General features: G+C 37.2%; 2 protein-coding genes across 2 annotated transcripts; both read left to right on the top strand.

Annotated features, from left to right (window-relative positions):
- Positions 1 to 4,168: 4,168 nt before the first annotated feature.
- Positions 4,169 to 12,851, top strand: LOC139122995 (caspase-7-like). The gene is made up of 6 exons (XM_070688931.1): positions 4,169 to 4,351; positions 8,573 to 8,669; positions 9,582 to 9,846; positions 10,400 to 10,575; positions 11,102 to 11,231; positions 11,808 to 12,851. Exons 3-6 carry the CDS (start codon positions 9,825 to 9,827, stop codon positions 12,056 to 12,058), a joined length of 579 nt encoding a protein of 192 aa, XP_070545032.1. The 5' UTR covers positions 4,169 to 4,351; positions 8,573 to 8,669; positions 9,582 to 9,824; the 3' UTR covers positions 12,059 to 12,851.
- A 2,355-nt stretch (positions 12,852 to 15,206) lies between these two features.
- On the top strand, positions 15,207 to 22,068 carry LOC139122994 (caspase-3-like). The gene is made up of 5 exons (XM_070688930.1): positions 15,207 to 15,351; positions 16,627 to 16,908; positions 18,758 to 18,939; positions 19,497 to 19,623; positions 20,912 to 22,068. Exons 1-5 carry the CDS (start codon positions 15,252 to 15,254, stop codon positions 21,244 to 21,246), a joined length of 1,026 nt encoding a protein of 341 aa, XP_070545031.1. The 5' UTR covers positions 15,207 to 15,251; the 3' UTR covers positions 21,247 to 22,068.
- Positions 22,069 to 25,418: the final 3,350 nt, after the last annotated feature.

Below are 25,418 nucleotides of genomic sequence, written 5' to 3'. Positions count from 1 at the left end.
AAATGCAAAAACTTTGCCCTTTCACGTCCTCTCCCCGCTGAAGAAATTCTAAAATAGCCGACTGCAACCGAGTTATACTGAATACGTGTACGAAAATACAGATTTCCCCACACTCCAAAGGGATTGGCTCCCGTGCTCCCGTTCTCGCCCGCTGATATGGAAAAAGTGCCCGCAAGTCGGAAAGCAATCGCTCATCAAGAGCTTTCCTCACTAACGGCATTGTAGGCTGCCCCTAAATATTTCAGATATATTTTGTCTATATAAACTTTCTTATTCTTTTCAATAAGCACGCTCAAATTAGTACAAGTATGTGTGATATGCCGTGCAAGTAACGACAAATTGTGTAAAGTAGGCAATGTGGTTCAGGATGGTCCTACTTAACTTTGTAAATCACAAATGTCCCATGGACCTGGTAATGTATTACCTTGAATGAAAATGATTATGGAGGTACCATTTTCACGTCATATTGTTGTTGCCAATTGAGTTATAGGAGAACAGTACGGTTGTTAACTGTAACAATAGTCAGGGCGCACCCTTTCCACTGGGGGTTCGGCAGACTAAAGGAGTATATAAAAGGGGCCTTTTTATACTCCTAACATATTGGATGCCCTGGCCGGCCGCCCGTGTCACATAGACAGCGATTTTATAGAATGCTGCTCTGCAGAGACGAAGTTCAATCCTGATGAAATACGAACTCGGTTATGTGATATCAATATGCCATAATTGCGATTATTATATTTATTTTTTTAATAATAACGAAAATAATAAAATATTTAGACTATTAATTCCAGTTGGCCTGTGTCCGATGTTGTCGTTGCCAATGAAGGTAGTGCGCGCGTCGAATAGAAAGGCTTCATTTGCTCAAACCTCTTCTAAAGCGACCTTAAACCATTCACTTTCGAAATCAAGGATACAGATTTGCTGTGGGCTCGCCATGGAAAAATTGGTAAGCTTACTAGAAACAAATTACTCAATATTTACCGAAACGTGAAATACAAAATGGCTGCTCTCCCTGTGTTACCTCTATGGGACAAATTAATTTTAAATAGGCCGATGAAAACTTTATTTTATATTCCATGAACTTCAAAATGAGCCCCACAAGGATAGATTAAAAGGTTATTGTAAAAATTGAGAATCCTCATATCTGTCCCGGAGGCGCATTCTACCTTAAGCTCTATTAGTCAGTACAGTTACTATAGAATTCATTTGTCAACGGTAACACTGCATATTGAACGTAAAGTGCTGTATTCTCAAAGCTGTCACTATTTCAACAACATGTACAGGGAACAGACTGAATTGTGTTTGTTTTCTGGAACACAAAATACTTGAAATACCTTGAAAGTTACAGATGTGTCCCTTAAAGATTTGTTTGCCGCTTTGTTCTCTTCACAGATACCAAAATTAGGTGCCGTCAACTGAGTATCAGCTCAATCACGATCTTGTCATCAGGACTGTTGTTGGACTCAGTCCTTCGTCATGCATCTATTTTTTTGAAAGTTAAATTTATTCCATGTTAACAATGACAATCAAATCTGTATAACTCTAAATTTGTCAAGCAAATAATTTAAATGACGAAGGATTGGTCTGTGTTTCGACAGTAAGTATTTTACATTTCTAAATGCTGACGTTAACTTTTTTCTTACGGATTTGTAGTCAACAGTGAGACATTTGCACGATAGAGAGTTTGCGCTGCTGAGGGACAGGCAATTGATGTCCGAAACGGATGAATCAGATCGGGATACTATACCGACAACTATATTATTTTGTGTTCAAATGCAATGCATACTGTTTGTCCGTAGACGTTATTAAAAAGAATATATTTACATTATATTTTTCGATTTACTTGAATATTTATGATGTATTTATAGGTACGATCCGTTTTAAATCAAATAATTTAATTATTTAATACCTTTTGCTTCGCAGGTTTTTAAAAATGTTTGAACATCACCCATATTATATGATCGGTCCCTAATAATGAGGAATTAATTATTAATGTTTAGATTATCAAAATTCATGTGCTGTCAAAGAGAGCCTTATCGCTGTACAGCACACACAAGCTACATCTCACAGCAGCTGATGAAATGAAACCAAATTCTATAATTTATATGTTTGCGCCAACCTAGCAATATATTATACTGAACTTGCTGGGTTATCCCATTTGCAAGCCTTGAAATGCTTGTATCAACAGAAATATAATTTCTCGCGGTTCGATAGTATAGAGAGAAATTGATGTCTTCACGTTACGTAAATTTGGCACGTGGCATTATGATTAATGCGTGGGCGGGGCTACGGAGCTATAAGTTGGAAGTTTGGAGTTAGGTATTCAGTCTAGCCAGATACTTCAGCAGCCTACAGACAGGTTCGTCCAAGTTATCTTCAAAAACAATGATGTTGTTGTGTTTTCGTATTGAGGGATGAACGAAAGTGGTGAAGTCCGACACCACCCCGTGGTCCTGTGTTATGCACTGTTTTCGGACACAGGTTTCCAGAGAATTTCCCTTATCTAAGGTTTTTTACCTCTGGTTTTTCCTGACGGCATGCACAGGTGACGCGGATACTACATTTCATTTGCGTCCGCCACGCCATTAGCTCCTGCACCCAGTTATAATGTGTACTGTATACTTTGCTCTACTTGTCTGTAATAAAGCTGCCCCTCTGGTGATCCATCATTATTGAATGAATGGAGTGGAACGTAATTCATTTATTAGAATGAGAGTATAGAGAAGACATAAGAAATCCGTCGTATTGACTACATCCGCCAGAGATGGCGCTATACACAGAGCAAATAATAGTACCTTGCTTTCCCAGCGACACCTCGCTTGAGTGGTTTTATATTTAATCATTGCCAGGGCAAGGGGCTACCAACGAGCCGATTAAGTGGTTTTGTCATCTTACGCTGCTTTATATGCAAGTTTACAGTTTCAACCTATTTTAAACAAGTTTCAGTCAAAAAGGCTTTATTTACGCAGTTGTGGCCTCCAGACAAATGTACAGTCTATAGCTGAAGTAAAAGAGGATACAGATCACTTATCAAACATATGAAAAATACATCCAGGCAGAAAGGCAATAATTCAAAAACAAACAAACTTTGGGTAAGATTGAAGACACCCTGAAATCGAAAGACTTAAAAACATCAATGAGCATCAAAATGAGCCCAAACAAGCGGAAGACCATATAGGTATAGTAAAAGTTTGAGACTGCGAATGTCTGTCCCAAAGGTCCCTTCTACTATAAGCACAAATGTAAGTAAAAGGGCGAGAGAAAAATGTTTCGTAACTGCCTCCCCTGGTACCAATTAGCTCTCCTCTATTTAGTCTTATTCCGATTTCCTAAGGGCAAAACTCCCCATTGTCCGACCCAGTGTTATACAATGACTCATAAATCTGCATGTCAATCTGAAATCCTGGGTATAGTCACGTTTCCATGTAACTCTTAGCCTCCTTGACAACTGATAACAAAGTCACCTGCTTGCCCACCAGGTTTGCACCGCACTCTCTGTAACGTATATGTAGACACTTACCGAAGAAACAACCACTGTTTCATCAATCTTACTCGCTGGAAAGTGGAATTAGCGACCTGAGTTCAACTTGCGCTAACAAATAATTGGGTGAAGTGATTGATTATACGGAGTTTTTTGACGTAGCGCCAAAAAGCTAGCTCTATTCTTGCTGCGCTATTTAATTTAATTCGAGTCAGCCCATGCACAAACTTTCGAACAAACATTTTAAGTGTGTTACCCGTGCTCCACGACTACTAACTTAAACGTCACACGCATTGGTGACAGTTTACCCAACACCGGCAAACACAACTATCGGGTTATATATTTAAGGTAATGACAGCAAAGATAACCAAGGTCAAGAGGTTATATTTTTGCGGGAAGTTGTTACTTATTAAACAGTATTGGATAGTAGCTTGTAAATAATAGTAAACCTAGGACAGACAAAAACTCAAATAGACACAGACACGATAGCCATAAATTGTATACCTTCATTCATTGATTGCCATGCTAGATATAAATGATTACGAGATGCTATAAAATTGGTTCTGCGGACTCAACATTTGTTCTACAAAGATTTTGTTTCAGTACGACGGCTTCATGAAACTGTAAGCTTGACATGCCTGCAACCTGTACCAGTTAGCTTACAAATAAAAATCAAAGCGTGTATGAGTCATACCGCGGTCAGTTCTGGCTCAGACATCTGTCACGTATACAGGTCTCCGGTCATACCTGGCTATAGAAACGCAGCGAAGCAACCGGTCCTCAACATGGCGTCAAACCAGCCGGATATGTTCCCCGCAGACGACTCTACAGATGCTGGAGTTTTGAAAGCCGAAGAAGCAAGCACCAAAGGCAAGTATTCACACGTTCCTTGGGACAAACACAATTCAATTAATTGTGCTTCATAAAACCATGTGTAGGTTGTGAAACTGCTTTATGCGGAAGTGCCCTCAATAGGAAACAAAGAGAGTCGTAGTTTATGGTTTTAATGACTATCTCTTCAAGAACATCTGTTGCTGTTTCAAAATACCTCTAAAACTGAAATAATCAACACTGTAACAAAATCACAGCAGATTGGGAAAACCCTTTCATTTTAAGAAGCAGAATATATTCACTAATTATTTATCGAAGGAGGCAGACTGCGATATATTTAGATTTGATCGACAAAATGATCGATGACAACACTAGTATTGCTAGTATCAGGTCAAAGTATCATGGATGCTGGATTTTGAAAGCAGGTCAAAGTCATTACAGCAATAGACATAGACCTTAGAAACAGTCACTATTTTATATCGAGAGCCATGTCTGAACCAATTCCATTGAATCAATTCAGTCAGTTCGTGCTGTTACATGTAAATGATGAATGCACTATGGCATACAGGTATGACGTGTTGAATCCTTATACACAGGCAATTTGGTCGTAAGGTCACCACTATGCCTTATATCTGACATCAACGAAAATAGACCGACAAACAGTCCTCAAAGGCAAACGACCCAGAGGGGACTACGTCGTCACGATGACTTGCTAACTGAAGCGACAGACATGTTTCACGAAAACATAAAAATTAACGATGAATTCGTACGCAATGTTCTGTCAAGGAGTCAGTATATGGTATCCAATCAATGCCAAAAATGTCAATTTCTATTCTGCTGTTCCAAATTCAATGTAAATCAAAATAGAAACTGTAATTTTGGAATAGATTGGGAGCCGTAGTCGGTGTATAAGTGCACCGTGAAAATTAGTTGATTAATCCTGCCCTTGTATTGACTGAAATAAAGATTTTAACTTTGTAAAGAAACGATAGCTGTAAGTTGTGATAATACATTCATTATTTTATCAAATTGTAAAGAAGAGTTCTTGCAGTTCTGAATCAGGATTAAGGGGAACTTCAGACCACAGTACGCGTAGATGGAGTAAATATATAGATCAGGCGACACAGGAATTAACGTTGCGCTCGAAACTTTATTTACCCAGGTCAGCCTGATGGCTGCCTAGGGCAACTCTTAGCTCCGAGAGACTGGAGATATGCTAGCGCTCACTCCAAGGCCTACAAAGTCTGACTCTCAAATTTACAATACTTTGTTGACAAGAAAACTTGCCAACACTAGTTTCACAAAGATTAATACGTAGTATGCATGAGACTTGTCACGACACCATTGTTTTAAATCCAATCTGTGAAAATATGAAAAGCGATACTTGACAGCTACAGTTCTGATAAAAGTTCGACTACATTGTCTTTCTATTGTCCAACCTTGCGTGAGACATCCATGCATAATCAATCATAGGAATTCACGAGACACGCGGGTGCTTGGAATGGCGCTGCCATGATATTTAAACAAGAGAGACTTGAAAATGTAATTTGCCGCCAATTTGAAGAATTACACCTCCGATAAATCGTGGGAATTTAAGCCCAAGAGGCGAAGTGTTGAAATTTGGCGAATTACTAGGATGAAGATTCACAGTAGCCGGTACAAATTATAGAAACATGACTATAATATATATATATATATATATATATATATATATATATATATATATATATATATATATATATATATATATATATATATATATATATATATATATATATATATATATATATAAAATATTTGTTCTGGTGGTAGAATTTGAAAACCAACAAGAGTGTTTGTTAACAGCGAGGATTTTTCAGCATTGATAATGTGTAGCTTTCTGACATACAAAAATTACATCGCTTACTTACGTGAGAGTAACTAGATGCTTTGTCCATCATTGACCATGATGTGTCAAAGATTTGGTTATAGTTCTTAAGAGACCAACTAAACTTTAAAGAACATCTGTCGGCTGTTTCAAAATAAGTTTAAAAGTGAACTAATCAAACTTGTAAAATTGCAGGATACTGGGAAACCTTTCAGGAGCAGAACTTATTCACTAAAATATTCTCGAAGGAAGCACACTGCGATAGGTTTGGGTTTGATCCTTAAATGATCAACGGCAACAGTAGTATTGCTAGTACCTGGTCGTGGTGTCATGGGTATAGATTTATAAAGTAGGTCAAAGTCATTGCCACAATAGACCTTAGAAACAGTTACCAATTCACGCCGAGAGCCATGTCCGAACCAATATGATTGAATCAATTCAGTCAGTCCGTGCTCTTACATGATGAATGCACTATGGCATACAGGTATGACGTGTTACTGCCTTATACAAACAATTTGGTCGTAAGGATCATCATTATACCTTATACCTGTCATCAACGGAAAGAGGTAGACGAGCAGTTCTCAAAACTTATCAGGACCACGTCGTCATGATAACTTGTTGACTGAAGCGACAGACATATTTTACGGAAAGATAAAAATTAACGATGAATAAGTATGCAATCTTCTTTCAAAGAGTCGTATATGAATCCACTAATGTCAAAATTTTCAATTCTACTCTGCTATTCCAAATTCCATTCAAAGCAAAATAGAAAATGTAATTTCGGATAGATTGGGCATCATAGTCAGTGTATCAGTGTACTGTGGAAATTGGGTGAGTAATCCTGCCCTTGTATTGACTGAAATAAAGATTTTTATCTTTTTAAAGAGACAATAGATGTAAGTTTGTGATAATTATTTTGTCTTCTAAGTAGATATTCTGTTATAATATATATATATATATATATATATATATATATATAGATATTATATATATACACACACAACAACACACAAACATTACTTCAAGTACAAAGTAATAAGTCTGTTACTTAAGTTCATGCATTCTGCAATCTTCAGACAGACCGACCGTCACAACTAAAAATATCCCTAGCTCTACTCTTGTTTGGACGTACCATTCTTTTTGAAGTGGTGTTAAAATTGAAAATAATATTTGTTTGGTGTCGACATTTTGAAACCAACTCAAAGTGTTTGTTTAACAGCGTAGCTTTATCAGCATTGATAAAGTGTAGCCTTTAGCTTTTCTGATACCAAGATTACATCGCTTGCTTACGTGCTTACGTGAGAGTAACTCGATGCTTTGTCAATAATTGACCATGATGTGAAAAAGACATGGTCCTTGTTCTTTATATATATATATATATATATATATATATTATATATATATATATATATATATATATATATATATATATATATATATAATAATGTATATATATAATATATAATATATATATATATATATATATATATATATATAATATATATTATGTGTGTGTGTGTGTGTGTGTGTGTGTGTGGGTGTGTGTGGGTGTTGTTGCGTGTCTGCCTGCCGTCTGTGGATATCTGTCTGTGAAGATTGCGAAATGCATGAAACATAAGTAATACATACTAGCACTTTTTAGTTGAGGTAATCTGTTATTGTTGATATATAGATAGACAGCCAGGCAGACAGACCGACCGACAGACGGACAGATAGACAGATTGATAGACAAATGGATAGATAGACAGACAGATAGATAGATAGATAGATAGATAGATAGATAGATAGATAGATAGATAGATAGATAGATAGATAGATAGATAGATAGATAGATAGATAGATGTTGATATGTTGACTGAATTGGACTACAGTGTACAATGCAGTTTAACTGGAACGTTGAAATGATCTTAGGGTATGACAAGAAACCTCTTTTTATAAAAAGAACAAAAATATAGAAAACAGAGTTACTCAAATGGAGCTTTAACAAGGCCTAGTCCTGGGAAAATAATCAAATAAAAGATTCTGGCATACACCACATTGTCCAGTTTCTGTCGATGGTACTCAAAGACAATGTAGATTTCTCCATAATGTTAGAGAACTACATTTTGTGAATGTTCAGCTGTTTGCGGTATGTCATGAATATGTGTACGCGAAAGCGCGTTACATGCTAAAATATACTGACAGAATTATCTTGCAATGTTTATATGCGTTTCTGTAAGCCAAACTGCCTTTCTACTATTAATAATGGCACAGAGAAAAAAGTCAAACATCACATGTGGGATACATCTAATGCTCGAAGTGCAGCACTCTAGCATTCATTTCATTATCAATGAAGAATATTCACGTGCCGCTGATCACATCTCTATAATGGCATGTTTGGTTTCTCTTGGCAGATGTCACAAGGTCACTTGATCAACTAAAGATCGAAGGAAGCAGCCCTGATGAGTCGCCAAACAAGACAGAAAAACAATCTGAAAGAACACATTCGTGGTAGGACAGGAAACAAGATTTTTTTTTGATGTTATATTGTATTTTTTCGGCTTACACGTGCATGTATTAAAGTGGAAATCCTTCAGATCTTACGTGCAATTCCTTTCAAATTATGATTCAAATGGATGACTCCTTCAGGAGAAGCAGAAAGAGATCTACATGTTTACTTTTTCCCAGTTTAAGTTTATGTCTTATATTTGTCATATGAGAAAATGGTCTACAGGTGTCTATTTCATCTTTTCTTCACCAAACCCATCTGCATATTAACTTCCAAAATAATAATACATCCCAGATTATTATCCAAAAAAGTGCAACTTTGTTCGTTGTGTTCATTTTCCGCATAGCATTCTCCTGAAATTATTCCTTTATTACAAAGATGTAAAGAATCGAATGTCAACCTGTTTTTCTCTGAGACAAGGAAAATCATGGACACAAAGTAGAATGCATCTAGATCTGCCAAAAGTTCATACTTTTGAGATACAGTAGCTAAATAATTTAATCAAATATCTTGCCGGGCACATAGTATTAATAATAATCAATTCGTTGATTGAAAGACCTGTCATCACGAGGGCGCTCTCAAGAGGGAGCGTAAATGGTGCTCTCTTTTGACAGGATTTCCAGTCGAGGTCTTCAAGCATTTTGTAATTGACCGGTTGTGATATCGCTACCAGCTTGACGACAGCAAGCTGCCAGAACCAATTTTAAAAGTGACTTGAAAATGAAAATCCGTTCAACAGTTACCAATTGTCAAATAACAACTTTTTGTACGTTATCAAATGTAATGTGCAGACCTTTGGCATTACGTTCCCATGTAACAGATCATTCACTCTCATTAGATCACAACAATAAACAACTTCGTATAGCCTACTTCAAGATTGTCCAACAAACAGTAGCTTTGGTTCTTTCTTACAGTGAAGACAAAAAGAGTGAAAAAGTGGAAGCCCAATCTCTTGATGACATTCTGGAGCGAGATAACGTATACAGTACATCATATCCTAAAAGAGGACGGGCTCTCATCATCAATAACAGGGACTTTGAACGCAAAACTGGGATGAATAGACGAAATGGGACAGACTTAGACAGAGATAACATAAAAAAGACTTTCATCGGACTGGGTTTAATGTCAAGACATCTGATAATTTGAAAGTTCGTGAAATGCATGAGAAATTGCAAAAGCGTAAGTAATTGTAATTGATATTTTGTGTACCTGAGTAAACCAGTGCTGACCGCTTTTATTACATTTTTTTTCTATACTGTGATGATATAGATTGTTAATTTCAGTTGCCAGGTGACTAACTACCAGTATTCAATTGCCTATAGAGGCATGATGTTCACCCTGCGTTGAGTTGGTCAAACGCACCAACCATCTGTACCATGATGGGCTATGTTCGTCTTACACATGGCAGTGCAATATCAGCGAATTGGAAGGGCATGGTTGAATTGTCCAAAGAAAATATACACTCATGACTAAAACGGAGACAGGTGATTAGCAAAATTCCAAATATTGGCGAATGAGAAGAAACAGTTTCAGGCATATATAACAAATTGGAGGTATTGAAGTCCTTAGTTTTTTTAACATTGTAAACCAAATATGAAATGCAACATTGAAGCAGTGTGTTTGAAAATTTCGTAATCTATTTTTTACGTTAATCCAAAGAGATGATAAAACAAATCATATAAACGACCGCAGCAAAAGTTCAAATTCTATTCTTCTTTCTCCTTGCGACTAGTATCAAGTAAGGATCACTCAGATTCTGATTGTGTAGCGGTGGCTATCCTTAGCCACGGAGATGATGGCATCATTTATGGTACAGACGGTACGACTCGGGTTGAAGAACTCACAGAGTACTTCTCTGGGGAAAACTGTAAAACACTCGTTGGAAAGCCAAAACTTTTCTTCCTCCAGGTGAGCATTACATTTGGATTTACGGATAATCTCTTATAAATAAATATATTTTACATTTATTTTTATAATAATGTACAATTACTGAATTGTGTACAGACTTCCACTTTATGTGTTCAGATCCAGTTCAGTTGTGCAAAAGAGTGTTGTTTATTCTTCTGAACAGAACGGTCACATACTCTCAAATCAAACGAAATAAACCAAAGTAGATTGCAAGCAGTTCATCCTGCAATATGCACATGAAAATTACAAATTAAACGATTGCAACGCATTCATGTTTTCTCTTGTCATAACAAAGATTGAGCAAACTGCAGAGCAGCCTGTGGCAACCAAGGTCAGTGTGACCTTGTCAGCTTGACAATTCAGGATTTCTAGTGTACATTTCAGTCTTGCTATTGGACAGACCATTGAAAGTACCCTAATGTGAGCCAGAGACGAATAGTTTTCTAGCAAGTTAGGGAGTCCACTTGGGTGCTCATTGAGTGTCTTGACATGCTTGTTTATCATTCTCTATGTTCTTCCATTATAGGCATGTCGAGGTACTGAATTTGACGACGGTGTTCTGTTGAAATCTAGCAGCGACCAAACAGATGCTGCTCCTGTTCCCCAGCGTCTGCCAGTGCAGATTGACTTCCTCATCTGTTATTCAACAGTGCCAGGTAAGTGCACCTATTGATCTCTGCTTTACACTTAACCACAGTCACTCGTGATCTATTCAGCTCTGGGACTATTCGCCCCATAGACGTGTGTACATAAGCATTATGGGGCGAATAGTCCCAGATCCGAATAGATCACGAGTGACTGTGATTTAACCCTGACATGAAACCCTCATTAAATGTGTATATTTCAGACTACAGCACTGAAAACAACGCGTTTGACTTGAATATGTTGGTTGAAAGGATCAATCAATGTCACACCAATATACTGTATACAGCAGCATAATATATAAAATGATGTTGGCGAGAAACGGCAATTTCCATATTGCATGCTGGGATTTGGAATATTATACAAATTACACAATCAGGCTAGTTTTGCACCATGAAGAAGATGCAATCGAATGACATGTGTTGACACCTGGGATATAATTTAGAACGTCTTTATGTTTTACAAACGCGAAGGTAACGATTATTGAATGACAAAAAAAGAAGTTTCACCCAGTATGTAGACCTGCTACTTAGGTTAACACTATAAGACAATTTAGCAAAATCTTCAGCGCCTCTCACTATCTTATTCAGGTTATTACTCATGGCGAAATCCTAAAAACGGATCCTGGTTTATTCAAGCCATATGTAAAGTTTTTGATCGCTATGGTAAGGACATGGACGTGCTTCAGATGATGACCAAAGTCAGCAAGACGGTGGCGTACAGTTTTGAATCGACTACCACCTCTATCAGGATGCATCAGAAGAAACAAATTCCGTGTACTGTGTCAATGTTGACAAAGGACTTTTACTTTAAGCCTAAAACCACTCCCATGGAAACATAATTTTTAAAGTTCCCAGGCTTGCCAAACGTCATGTAACTCGTCATAGCTGACTTCACAATCTCAGATAATACAGCAATTAAAGCAATGTTGGCCTTTGAGCTAAGAAAAATGCAGATCTTACGAACCCTGTCAAAATTAAGTACGTTCAGTCTCTTGAGTATCACGTATTTGAGTTTTAAAACATACACCATGGACAATGAAAACTTAAGTTGCCGGGTAAACTTTGTCAGGGCATCGAATTACTTTGACATATCAAAACGATGCAATCTCTGTCCTTATTGGGGAAAGCACACGAAATGAGGATTAAAAAGTTAAGCGATAATTCATTTCCATTGTCGGGGCAAGGGGGAACCTAGTCTGGCAGAGACCCTGCGATTCGCGTTCTTCCCTGTTGGAACACGCGCGCGCCCTTCAGAGACGCGACGCGAATCCCAGGGTCTGGACGTTCTTGCAAGCGACCGGTCGGATTTCTGCCTGATCCGGGTACTTTATAGAACTGCACACATCCGTTAATCAAAAAAAAATGACAAGTACCACAGCCAAATAAATTAAAAATGAAAAATAAAAACATACTGCGTATATAAGTCTACCAGCTACTAGTAAAAGTTTTCTCCGCCCAGTTGGATAGGTGTTTCTTTTGACGACACTACCCTTATGAATATTCATACCCTTGCAAAAACGGACAGTCGCTGTGTCTGGCAGCGCGTGCTCACAGCTAGCACAGCGTAGCCTTCGAATGCAGGCCCATCGTGGGCGCGCACAAAACAAGGCACAGCGACTGTGGAGAGTCTAGGCCGAACCAAGCAGGCAGATAATCTATAGAGTACTTTCAGGTGCTTTTACATGCAAGCGTACGGTTCCAATAGTTTGCAAAAAACTCAGCTGAGTTCAGTTGACTTTATTTCAGTTGTTGTGGCCGGGACTCCGGCCGAAATATAGACTGTTGTGATCGTTAGTCAAATATAAAAATTACACCTTGAAGTAAAGGCAGTTATATAAACAAGTTCTATACGGACGTGTTCTCATCGGTAAAATAAGAGAATATTTTCACAACCATCTCTACAATAATTTCAACCTTTTTGAAAAAGCATTTGAAACCGGATTTAATGTTAAACACTCTGGTAGAACTCAAAGGAGATGCAACTTTGTCCAGTTTGAAGGAATGGGAGATATTTACTTGTCATCCCTCAAAGGTAGCAGACTGATTTCGTTTGTGATTCATAGTTAAACTGACCACACTAATATGAGGTCATGTCAATAGTTCAATACCTTGTAGTTGAACCAACTCTAAATATTGCCTTGTTATCAATGCAGATGTTTCTACCAGTGTAGATAAGAGCATAGATGCCAATATCAGTGTGTGCTCACCTTAGATATATGACAAACAGGACCATTTGAAAGCATTACAGTTGGTACAAATGCGGAAAAAGGGATCAGGGTTATATAAAGCAGACTAGTCTACTTTCTATTCTTAAAGGTTTAAAGGAATAAAGATAGATCCGTATTCTAACAATCATGACAACAGAATGGGCAAATCTCTTCGGCTCCACTATCATGCAGGTTTCATTGTTTGTCCCTTGATAGATATACTTTGACATCTGCGTTACGAAGTTATCTATCGATGAGGAACGTGTGAGTGTCTGCAGTATCAAAAGTTCATGAATATGTAAAATGCATGTAGCGGTATTACAATACTTTAACTGACTGTATCGTTCCTTTTGGATGAGCCATAAGAATTGTGAAGTAGCGAATTAATAAATAAAGCGCAGGGAAACACGAATTTCTCTAATATCCTTTTGATGATATGTGTGAAAAAATCTGCTCTCCCTTTATTTGACACTTTAATCACAACCTCTGATTACGTTATCACACTGCTGTCAGTCGATAGACACTAGCGTACTGCCCTTATCAGGTAATTAAATCAATCGTTGAACATCTCGCTACAACGACGTGACTTCTTCAAGTCAAAAGTATACTATATCATGAGATGCTGACCGACTGATGTAAAGGAACAAAGTGGGCCAGTTTTCATGAATTTTGTTTAATACGATATACTATTTTTATTGTTTGACATGTTGAAAGATACTGAATGAATGGGTGACCATGCATGTATTCGACCCCGGTTTTAGACACAATACATTAAACCATCACGAAAATGAATTAATGGTCATGACCATTAATCCATTTTCGCGCTTTCTGTTTCATTTAATTTGTCTAAAACCGGGTTGAATATATGCATGGTCACCCATTTACTCAGTATCTTTCAACATGTCAAACGATATAAATAGTATCTCGTATCAAACAAAATTCATGAAAAATGGCCCTTTTTGTTCCTTTACATAAACTTCTTATGAAGGTAAACAGCACTGTAGGCGATTAGGTATTAGGCTTCATTAACAATACTGGTGGGGGGGGGGGGGGTAGTAACTGGAGGAATCGCGATTGCAATTGCAATCTAAATTTGTTTTCACTCCCCAACCTGCTTCCAAGTGAAGGTAAAACAGTCACCTCCCTGTCTTGATAATGTATGACAAAGGCGCTTTGCTTGTTCACTCGGTTTGCGCCCAATCACGGAGGAAATGTCAAACATCATGAGGTGTTGAAGTGAGAACTGGAGGTTAGGCCATGGAGGTAATAGACGGATTTTCAGTGTATGATGTTGAGTTTCTTAACTTGGCATCAATGAAGCTTAATCTTTATTGTTGGGCTTTTCAATTTTTTTCTCGAGACCACTCACGTCTTGAATACTGACCAAACACCGTATTCATTACCCATCTGTTATTGTTCATAGCATAGTTTACCTCAATACTCATTGTCAGGGACCACAGTTCACGGGTTATTTTAAGTAATGACGTCGAGGGTATAGGTGCAAGGTATAATAGACCAGATTTTTGCAGGATTTCTTCCTCATTAAGTCGTCCATTGCAGCAATAATATTAGACCGACACGACTGAAAAGCTTCAAATTCGACACAAGTAGACATAAAACTACGCTTTATAGGAGCTATAAACATTAATGATTTACTGCTGTGTTATCACGTATGTACGCCACGAGTTTTCGGTTTCGATTCTATAATCACATGACACTAAAGCATGACATGCCTGTAATGGTAAGTTCTGTGTCATGCACGATGCGTGGGCCGTAACACTGTCAGTTCCAGTCACACCAATACAGCTCCTGCGCAGCTCTCAAAATGGCGTCAGACAAGCAGGATATATCGGACAAAGGCGACTCCGTTGACGCTGGCATTTTAGGAAAAGGCGACCGGAAAACCGTGAAATCAAGCGACAAAGGCAAGTATCGACTTGGTCAAGCAGACTGACTCACGGTCACAATTCAATACTTTCCTCGGTTACACAAAACAATAATACAGGCTGTAAAGCTGCTTTATGCTGAAGTGCTCTCATTTGGGACATAATGGAACCATATTATAGGAACTCTACGAAAACAACAACTAGTTGAAATGTACAAGGAAATAGGACAAGTCAACTAACGGAAACGGGGAAACATTTTAGATTTTGAAGAGACACAATTAATGAATTTATTGTCCCTCGAAGGTAAAAGACAGCTACGGTTTTATCAGTGGTTGTGAATTTTGGGAGAGAAATGATTCATGGTATTATTTGCATTATTGGTCAGTAAGTTTCGTCATAACAACCGGGTGACCCCTGACCCCTATCAGATCGTGCAGGCTGAGGCTTTTGTCCAGGTATAGAAGAGCACGTATGCGACTTTCAGTGTGCTGAGCTGAGACAGCATCCATATGTCGTGCCTTTTATCTTATTTTCCACTAGCTTAGAACTCGGCATGCAGGCTTTACGATTGTGTATTTTGAGAAGTCGCAAATTTAATATTTGAAATTCCACGACAGATTTGTCGATTTTGCCTCACATGTAAATGTTCATGACACAAGAATTTCGACACTGCAATGATTTTTGGTGGTTTCTGTATTTTCAAACCCTACTGAATCAGTATCTGTATGACGTCACCCTGTACTGGCACTAATGGGCAATTTTCAGAATTGCGGCCAAAGTGGCCTCAGGTTGAGGAACCGGTATCTTTTATTGATATAAACTGTCAAATTATTCATGGAAATGCTGAGTGGACGCCATAATCCGAGATCGCTCAGAAGTGGTACCAATCTTCTTTCGTTTTTCGACTCTTTCTACATGTAATGATTAATTAGATGAATCATGAATCCATAAGCTGGCCGGGAGCCCTGCCTTGGTTGTAAATATTTGCCTTTTGCACAGATTTTTAACAGGGTTTTGCACACTATGATCGCCAAAGTGCTCGTAAGTGCACTTAAGTTCGTAAACGTATGCCCGGTGTGTAGGCTTTTGTCTACTTGACGAATGGGAAGACTGCTATTAAATAATGGCATATGGAAGATGGAAGGACACTCTCTGCAAAATAACTGACGTCTTAAAAGTTTTACAGTATTTTTTAAAGAACTTTAAGGGAAAGGCTTTATTGTTTAAAGACTTTGATTATTACTGTATGATTGCAATCACTGTGCCATTTTAACAAAGTAATTTGTAAATTTCTGTTTTACTGATGTTCGGCAGGTGTTGAAAGTTCCCTCGGTGAGATGAAATTTGGTGAAGAGAGTGAACCAATGGCAATTGATAACAGTTCTGCAAATGGCACGGAAGATAGATATAACATGACGTATGCAAAACGTGGGAAAGCTGTGATCATCAATAACCAGAAATTTAAGAACCTGAATGAACGTAAAGGGTCGGATGTTGACCGTGAGAAACTGAAAGAAATGTTTAAAAAACTCACGTTTTCAGTCAAAATATACAATAATTTGACTTGTCGTGAGTTGAAGGACGTTCTCAAAGCGTGTAAGTATATTTTGATATTAAGTGTGACACTATGACATGAATAAATGCATAGGTTTTATGAGATCACTAATATCTCAACAATTGTCACAAACTATTACGGAATACTGTGGTACTTCCTTTCTTACTTACAAAAAGGAAGTGCAGCCTTCCAAAGGGCGTCAGTTACCAATGTATACCTTCCCACGACATGAAAATCCTGGAATTGAATAACCTTGCCACACAAAAGGCCCCCTCGGAGTTCGAAAATGAGAAGTTATTCGCGTCCACCCGACGAATTAACCGTGAAAAGCTGGCATATATCTAACACTTACCAAATTCCAAAATAAGGGTTTTTAGTTTTGTGACATTATTGATTTGATTAAGCTTCAAAATATTTCTACATGACATATCCTTACCTTGGCGGCCATATGTAAAGATATAACAGGCTTGCACAATATTCGGTATCTGAATGCACCAGGGAAACTGTAAAAAACCCCCAGAAGAAAGCCTTTCTACTGCACGTGCCTCGACTTGTCGCTTTCAGTACAAGTTCATCGTCGCTAGCTTCAAGACACTGTAAAATGTAGATCACAACTGACTCGAGGCTGTAAATCTGACATTCTCATAAGATGAACTCTCAGCAATTTGAAAGTAATGATAGTTTGAAGATGTTCGTTAGATTACTATTTTTATCATTAATGATTCAACAGTCACCAAAACGTTGACATTGTAGGCTGTGATTTTGGGTTAAATTACGGGACGGTATCCCGCAGAAAATTCAAAACTCTAAAATCATTGTTACAAGTTTTCAAAAATAATATCAAAAGTAATTTGCACTCTAAATTCGAAGGCTGAAGTGTTTTTACCCTAGTCTGTATTTAGCTGTAGCGTGCATTAATTGATTTTTGCCATTTCACTATCTGCCACTTTTCTAATTTGTTTTAATATGTTCAGGGTTACATTGCTTATTACGGCTGATTTTGCAATTTTCATTGGAGGATCATAAAGGAAATAAGTTTAGAATTTGTTCGTGTTACCCTCAGCATGTGACGTTTTACTTTAATTTCGATTTCAGAGTAATTATATATTTTTTTAATTTACCTTAATGTTGTTCTAAATAGTTTTCTCTGAGGAAATCAAATCAAATCAAATCAAATCAAATCGAATCAAATCAAATCAAATCAAATCAAATCAAACTAAATCATAGGGCGTATGCTCATCAATTCCCCAATCTGGCTCCTGCCTTATGGTTGAGGAAATAAGCTCTCGCTTCAACCAATCAGACGGCTTGATTCTGAAAAAAATACAGTGACAATGTACTTCAGATTCAATCTTGTACTTTAAGTTGTGGTAAAATTCGAAATGAATCAAATTTTACAAGTATGCATTCCTTATAAACACAGATTTGACCAGCTACCCTGTAACAGTAGGCGTGTATGCAATTAGCCTTTCTTCAGAAAAGATTTTAAGCTGACTGGCTTTGACCACAAAGAAAGTTGTGAGCTAAGTCTAAGTCTAAGCCAGCCTTTTTTACTGGAGGTGGTCTACTACCTTCGGAGAATGTGATGGTAGGAACAGACTGGACTGGTAAATGGAAGTAGCAGGCAAAGAGCGGACGTATGCCGCCTGACATGAGATCTAGTACCAGAATTTTCGACACTGATCGATGGCTTTCCAGAGTTGACTTCCTGCTAGCGAAGGCAATTGAGCAGGGGAGAAAATTGCGGAAAGTCCTGTCCTTCCTCTGCTGGTAGCCAGTCACTTTTGGTACTCATCTTCAGAAGAATTTTGCCTTATCCCCACCTGACATCTTGTTATTAGCTGGGCTTAGTTTGATTTGCACTAAAGCGTATGCCAAATATTTTTTCAGTATCAGAAGAGGATCACAGTAACTCCGACTGCTTGGCTATAGCCATCCTAAGTCATGGAGCTGACAATGGTGATATTTATGGTAGTGACGATGAAACTATCCCTATCCTGCAGGTCGCCGAGTATTTCCTTGGAGATAACTGTAAGTCGCTTGTGGGGAAACCAAAGCTGTTTTTCATACAGGTAAGGGTTGAATCATGAATCATGTCAAAACTGGTTGCACAACTGGTATCGGCACTCATTGTATGAAAATAAATGTAAATTGTATCATTCAAATATCACAATATCACATGGCTATAGAATACGTTGTGGCCAGCAAATCTAGACTGTTTCTCTCTGTCTCTCTCCCTGTCTCTCTCTCAAATGTTCCTGGAAAAGCGTTTTGCCAAGTCTTAGTTGTGCTGCCTCAATAGGTTCTTTCATTCCACGGAATTCATATGCTATCATGTTATCCAATTAGTATTGTTCTATTGTATTCGGTGAAAAAATTGTTCCCAAGGGTGTCGATTTTTTTAAACAAAAATTGACGCATGCATTATTCTGTATATCTTACCATTCCATTTTTAAAGTCCCATTATTTTGAAATCAACTATTGTGTGGTTAAGCAAGCTGAAATTGTATAAATGCTATATAAGAGATCGTCTATCACTTTGGTCATAATCATTTCCAGTATGATTCTATTTCGCCACTTTTGACCATGTTCACTTCTGCAGATTACAACCAAATATATTCCATTCTAGGCTTGTCAAGGTACAAAGACTGATCCTGGGGTTGATCAAGTTGATGCTGCTTTGGACGAATCACATGAACCAACTCAACGTCTTCCTGTATGGGCAGATTTTCTCATCTGTCTTTCAACAATGCACGGTACCCTTATCTTGCTTATTTGATGAAGTGAAACCGTTGTGTTTGTCACTCTATACGTTCATTGTGCGCATATCGCCAACTGACAAAATGTATGTATGTATGTATGTATGTATGTATGTATGTATGTATGTATGTATGTATGTATGTATGTATGTATGTATGTATGTATGTATGTATGTATGTATGTATGTATGTATGTATGTATGTATGTATGTATGTATGTATGTATGTATGTATGTATGTCTGTATGTATGATGTCTGTATGTATGTATGTCTGTCTGTCTGTCTGTCTGTCTGTGTATGTATGTATGTATGTATGTATGTATGTATGTATGTATGTATGTATGTATGTATGTATGTATGTATGTATGTATGTATGTATGTATGTATGTATGTATGTATGTATGTATGTATGTATGTATGTATGTATGTCTGTCTGTCTGTCTGTCTGTCTGTCTGTATGTCTGCATGTATGTATGTATGTATGTATGTATGTATGTATGTATGTATGTATGTATGTATGTATGTATGTATGTATGTATGTATGTATGTATGTATGTATGTATGTATGTATGTATGTATGTATGTATGTATGTATGTATGTATGTATGTATGTATGTATGTATGTATGTATGTATGTATGTATGTATGTATGTATGTATGTATGTACGTTTGTATAGATATATTCGATCGATCGATCTATCTATCTATCTATCTATCTATCTATCTATCTATCTATCTATCTATCTATCTATCTATCTACCTATCTACCTATCTATCTATCTATCTATCTATCTATCTATCTATCTATCTATCTATCTTTCTTTCTTTCTTTCTTTCTTTCTTTCTTTCTTTCTTGTGAATGTGCGTATTTATCGATGGTCTATATTTGTAGTTATGTACGTAAGTAGGTAGGTATGTTACAAATGTCTTACGTACGTAAGTTCGTCCGTGCACGAGTGTCTGCATGAGTCCCAGCATGTCAACATTGCACTATATAAGCTGTCCCTCTTTGATACGCATTTCCTTTTTTCATTGCTGTACTGCCATTCTAGTTATCAACGTAGAAGCTCCTATGTTCGTTATACATTAGATAAGAATACCATGATGATATCTGCATTTGCAACCAGTGAAAATCAACCATTCTGTTTTCACATTACATTGCTCAGATCATGTATTCGAAAAGTGTTATAGTCATGTATATTTTGATTTAGTAAACAATAAACGCAATTTGTGGTTAAAAAACAAAATGATGTAGACTTCATCAAATTTATTCATTTTTCCAAAGGTTACTACGCATTCAGGAACTCTGAGAAAGGTTCATGGTTTATTCAAGCAATGGATGAAGTATTTCGTCGACATGCCGAGAGTATGGACCTGATAAGCATGATGACGCGGGTCAACAGAAAAGTTGCACTTGAATTTGAGTCCAACGTCCCCAGGAAACCAGGGTATCATAAGAAAAAGCAAATTCCTTGTATAATGTCCATGCTGACCAAGGAGGTTTACTTCACCTGGAAACCTCCTGTTGAAGAAGTGGAAGAAGAAGAAAATGAGGAGTTGGGAGAGGAGCAAATGAATCGGGCTTTTGATATAATAGATCAGGCAATGTCCCCATTCTAATATATTTAACAATTTTTATTTTGCGACCTCAAGGGACCATTAGAAAGTTATTGGAACAGGTCAAAAGAAGGCTGCTTGATGTAATCGGTCGAGTAGTTGATTAGGAAAGATTTTAACTAACTTGTCGAAGTGATTTCAGTATGGTTGTTTGCCGTTAAATGAACGAACGAACGAATGAATGAATGAATGAATGAACGAATGAATGAGTGAGTGAGTGAGTGAATGAATGAATGAATGAATGAATAAACGAACGAACGAGTGAATGAATAAGTGAGTGAGTGAATGAATGAATGAATGAATGAATGAATAAATGAATGAATGAATGAATGAATGAATGAATGAATGAATGAATAAACATTACATTGTCTACCGCCTAGCTCCCTATCATTATATTCTTAAGATTTTCAAAATAACACTATTACAAAACTGAAAGAATAATAAGCGTCCGGCAAATGACCACGTTACGGTTTAAGATGTAATTGGTGTGACCTATGTAGCCATTCTGTTAGTAAAATAAGAAAGTATTTACCACTCTTGCTATTTTGAATAAAATCACTGTGGATAGAGGGACTGTGATATAATTATATTATGCAAGTACCTAAAAGCTTTTAATAATAAAGGTATCGCCATTTCACTTTTTCCAATTTAGTTGTCTAGCCACTAAATGATATCTTGATTTGACGGGATCCGACACTGTTACCAACCAGTTTTCATAATGTGTATAACATGTTAATCTATACATACCACTTGAGTTATTCAGAATTCATCGCTGTCTTTCTTTCCAATCTTAAGTAGAAATAAAAGTTTCCAATCTAATTTTAATATCATGTTTTTAAATGTCTGTGAAAGGTTACAATGTGAGACGCGAAGTGTAAACATAACAATTTATTTTTGAGTTTTCAATAATTGTCTCTGTCATTTTATTTTGTATTCTTTGCAATTTTTTCCCCAAAATTGGACTTGCATTTCATCTGGTACAAATAAATTACAAATACCGTTCGTAGATGGTGGAGGGATGGTTGGAGGGATGATTATGCCTCATTAATTAAAATTTCTAATGACTGAACGCAATCACCTATCCCGCCAAGGCGCCAATTAGAGTGTGCTCATACTTAGATAGTTATTGTGTCTTGGTGTAAATTAACGTTAGTAAAGTACGTCTTTTTGATGTTAGTCAATCACAAGCGCCTCATACGCGAGATGACGACAAAATGTCAAAACTTACATTCAGACTAGTGTTTTGTGAGGAGAACCAAAAGATCGATAGCGGCATCGAAAAATGCATTTCTTAAACTTGTTGAAATACATTTGGAAAATGATAGATGTTTGTGTCGGACTGGATCTCTTTTGGTACAGCTCAGAAAAATAGGGTAAATCAAGCAATGTTTCCTTTCAATGAAACTTCATAAGCGTTTCTTAGGGCAACCGATAATGATGTGTTCGAAAAACAAAATAATAACGTTGAGAAATTGATCGATTTACGCAGCGACGAAATTGAACAAGTGAGAGGCTATGTCTCTTTTGTTATATTATAACAGACTTAACCAGGTCATGACTCGTAAACATCGCCCTCAGTGTACCAACAAGCACGTGTGTTAATCTTCCAGGATAAGTTTCCTTTCGTTAAACCTAATAGCACAGTACTAGTGACTGAAGAATCTCACTCATAGCTTCGTAGATTCTTACTGAAGTCAACAGATTTGTTTCATTCAATTGTACGCATGAACAATTTACCATCGCTTGTCAAAACCCAAACTTAAGGTAGTGATCGAAAGAATCGTTATACTTTGAGAATGACGAATGCAAAGAAGCGACTGACGTCAGTGTTTGAGTCCGATTGCCAATAACTGATGGTTTACAATCTGAACAACTTAAAATATTACATTTCCATGAGCTTCTCCTTGCCTGCCCGAGCCAAAAGATATTGAATAATAGTGTAGTCACCTTTTTGTGTCCTTTCATACTCAATTCCATCTTTCATATATGTACACGATGGCGATCTCTTTCCAAAATAAAAAATCTGAGTTACAAGACGCCTGGGTGATGTTTTGCGCCTCACATAAACCTCTGTACGAGACTTCGTTATCTTTTAACGGTGGCGGGAATATCTAATGCCCCATTACAACTCCGGCATTCTTCAACCACAAGGCTCTACAACGGTAATGATAAGCATGGAGTTGGATTGAGGTCCACTTTTTGGGTATTTGAAGTAATTTGTTCCTTTCGTTCGACTTATATTTCAAAGTTCACTTACTGGAATCAGCCACAAAGGTTATAAAACAGCCTACCATTATGTAACAACCCGGAACCACAAATGTAAGATGCAAATTAACCATAACGGGGCCCACACCTCTGGCTATAATGACGTGTCCCAAGCCGTACGCTTCATAGGAAACTTTATGAATGCTCTGGTATGAGTATGATGATTTGATTATTATAAGATTAAATGCAAACGATAAAAATACTGAAGTTTGAGAGTTATAAACAGTACAAATAGGATGAAGACTTCTTTGATGGTTAGTTAGAACTACTGTCTATGGTTAGCAATAATTTGTATGTATGTACGTACGTATGTATGTATGTATGTATGTATATATGTATGTATGTATGTATGTACGTATGTATGTATGTATGTAGCCCACACCTATTATCAATGTCAAACTCATCTTACATAATAGCGAAGTTATAGCAGGCAATAAGTTGCTTGTTCAATTTCACTGTCAGTCATCGGACTATTTAGCATGTACATTACAATCTATCGATGTCTCAGGTGTAGCTCTGTCGACAGAGTCATTTTAATCAAAACATCAAACAAATACAAATGTTATATTTTCGCACTCTAAACAGAAAATATAAAAACCTTTCATCCTATGAGATAGAAATGATTACTGAGTTTATGACTGATAAATGAAATATTATAGACCAGAATATTTTCACATGAGTATTACAGCTGTATCATCATCTAGGCTTTTCCTCATCAAAATATTTTCATTTTTGAATTAAGATTTACGTTGCTTATATTCTTGCAACAAATACGGATTGTGGTCTGCACTGAAGAGACCCAATGCAGCATATACCCTTCTTCACCGTGTGAAATGTTCCGTATACAGGTATGCACCTCGGAAGTGAAAGACTTAAACTTTTCTCAAACTTTCCTTAACAAAACTTTCAGCCATTCTCTAATTAAATCAAGAATACAAACCGGGGGTCACCGTGCAAAGTTTGGTACTAGAGAAACAAATAATCCAAGATTTACCGATATTCAAATTCAAAATTGACGCAATCTCTGTGTTAACTCAATTGAGAAAAAATAAAACTTTCAATTTTCAAAAAACTAAACCGGTGAAAGTTTCCTTAAACCAACCGCTTTAAAATGATCCCCCACAAGTCGTATATCAGAAAAAAATTGTAAAAGTTTGTGAGTCCGCATATCTCTACCGTAGGTGCGTTCTACCTTAATGGATTCTTACAATAAACAGTAGAATCCATGAGGTATCAATCAACATCCAGCAGTCGGAATCCAGCTCTAGAAGAATACATAATGGATTTCATAATGACATGTTAGATATGTGAGCTTCTTTTATTGACAATGTGATTATTATTGATTTTTTTTATGATTCGCGAAACACAGGGAATGATCTTATTCTGGGCGTAAAATTATCAAAAACAAGGAAAATATTTAAGATGTAGAAAGTTCAGTATAATTTAGGTCATTTGCACTATTGTTCACTTAACATGTAGACTCCACACTGCGAATCATCATCTGTAGTTCCATTTAAGGGTTCACTATACGGCTAGTTTTCTGAAGCACTCACGCTCGTACACTCACTATCACACATCGCATACACAAACTTTATCGAAGCAATGAAAACATCGCTTAATTCTGTCCACAAGCAGAGTTATCAACCTAGGAGACTAGAACCACTAGAAAATAAGGCTAGTTTTCAATCGGGTTCGAACTCAAAGCATACAGCATCCAGTCGCCAAGCGGAGGGGCAACGCCCTGAACCGCTCGGACAAATCTCAACTCTCAAAAAAGAGTGGTTCAATAACAGGGCTAAGTTGTTACATTTTTCTAACTGCGACCGCTCCACACGTTGTAGAGTTCATAAAGCACTCACGCTCGTACACTCACTATCAAACATCGCACACACAAACTTTATCGAAGCAAT

This window comes from Ptychodera flava, chromosome 22, assembly GCF_041260155.1.
Source record: "Ptychodera flava strain L36383 chromosome 22, AS_Pfla_20210202, whole genome shotgun sequence".
NCBI classification, from domain to species: Eukaryota; Metazoa; Hemichordata; class Enteropneusta; family Ptychoderidae; genus Ptychodera; species Ptychodera flava.
The sequence above is the reverse complement of the archived record's forward strand: the minus strand, read 5'-3'. Positions and strand labels throughout refer to the sequence as shown.

Bases quoted from the DNA above. Each gene is read 5' to 3' on its own strand.
- LOC139122995 (XM_070688931.1), top strand. From the start codon at position 9,825: ATGCATGAGAAATTGCAAAAGC. The intron at 10,576-11,101 runs GTGAGCATTACA...CTTCCATTATAG, and splicing joins CAAAACTTTTCTTCCTCCAG to GCATGTCGAGGTACTGAATT. The intron at 11,232-11,807 runs GTAAGTGCACCT...TATCTTATTCAG, and splicing joins CTGTTATTCAACAGTGCCAG to GTTATTACTCATGGCGAAAT.
- LOC139122994 (XM_070688930.1), top strand. From the start codon at position 15,252: ATGGCGTCAGACAAGCAGGATATATCGGACAAAGGCGACTCCGTTGAC. The intron at 15,352-16,626 runs GCAAGTATCGAC...GATGTTCGGCAG, and splicing joins CGTGAAATCAAGCGACAAAG to GTGTTGAAAGTTCCCTCGGT. The intron at 19,624-20,911 runs GTACCCTTATCT...ATTTTTCCAAAG, and splicing joins CTGTCTTTCAACAATGCACG to GTTACTACGCATTCAGGAAC.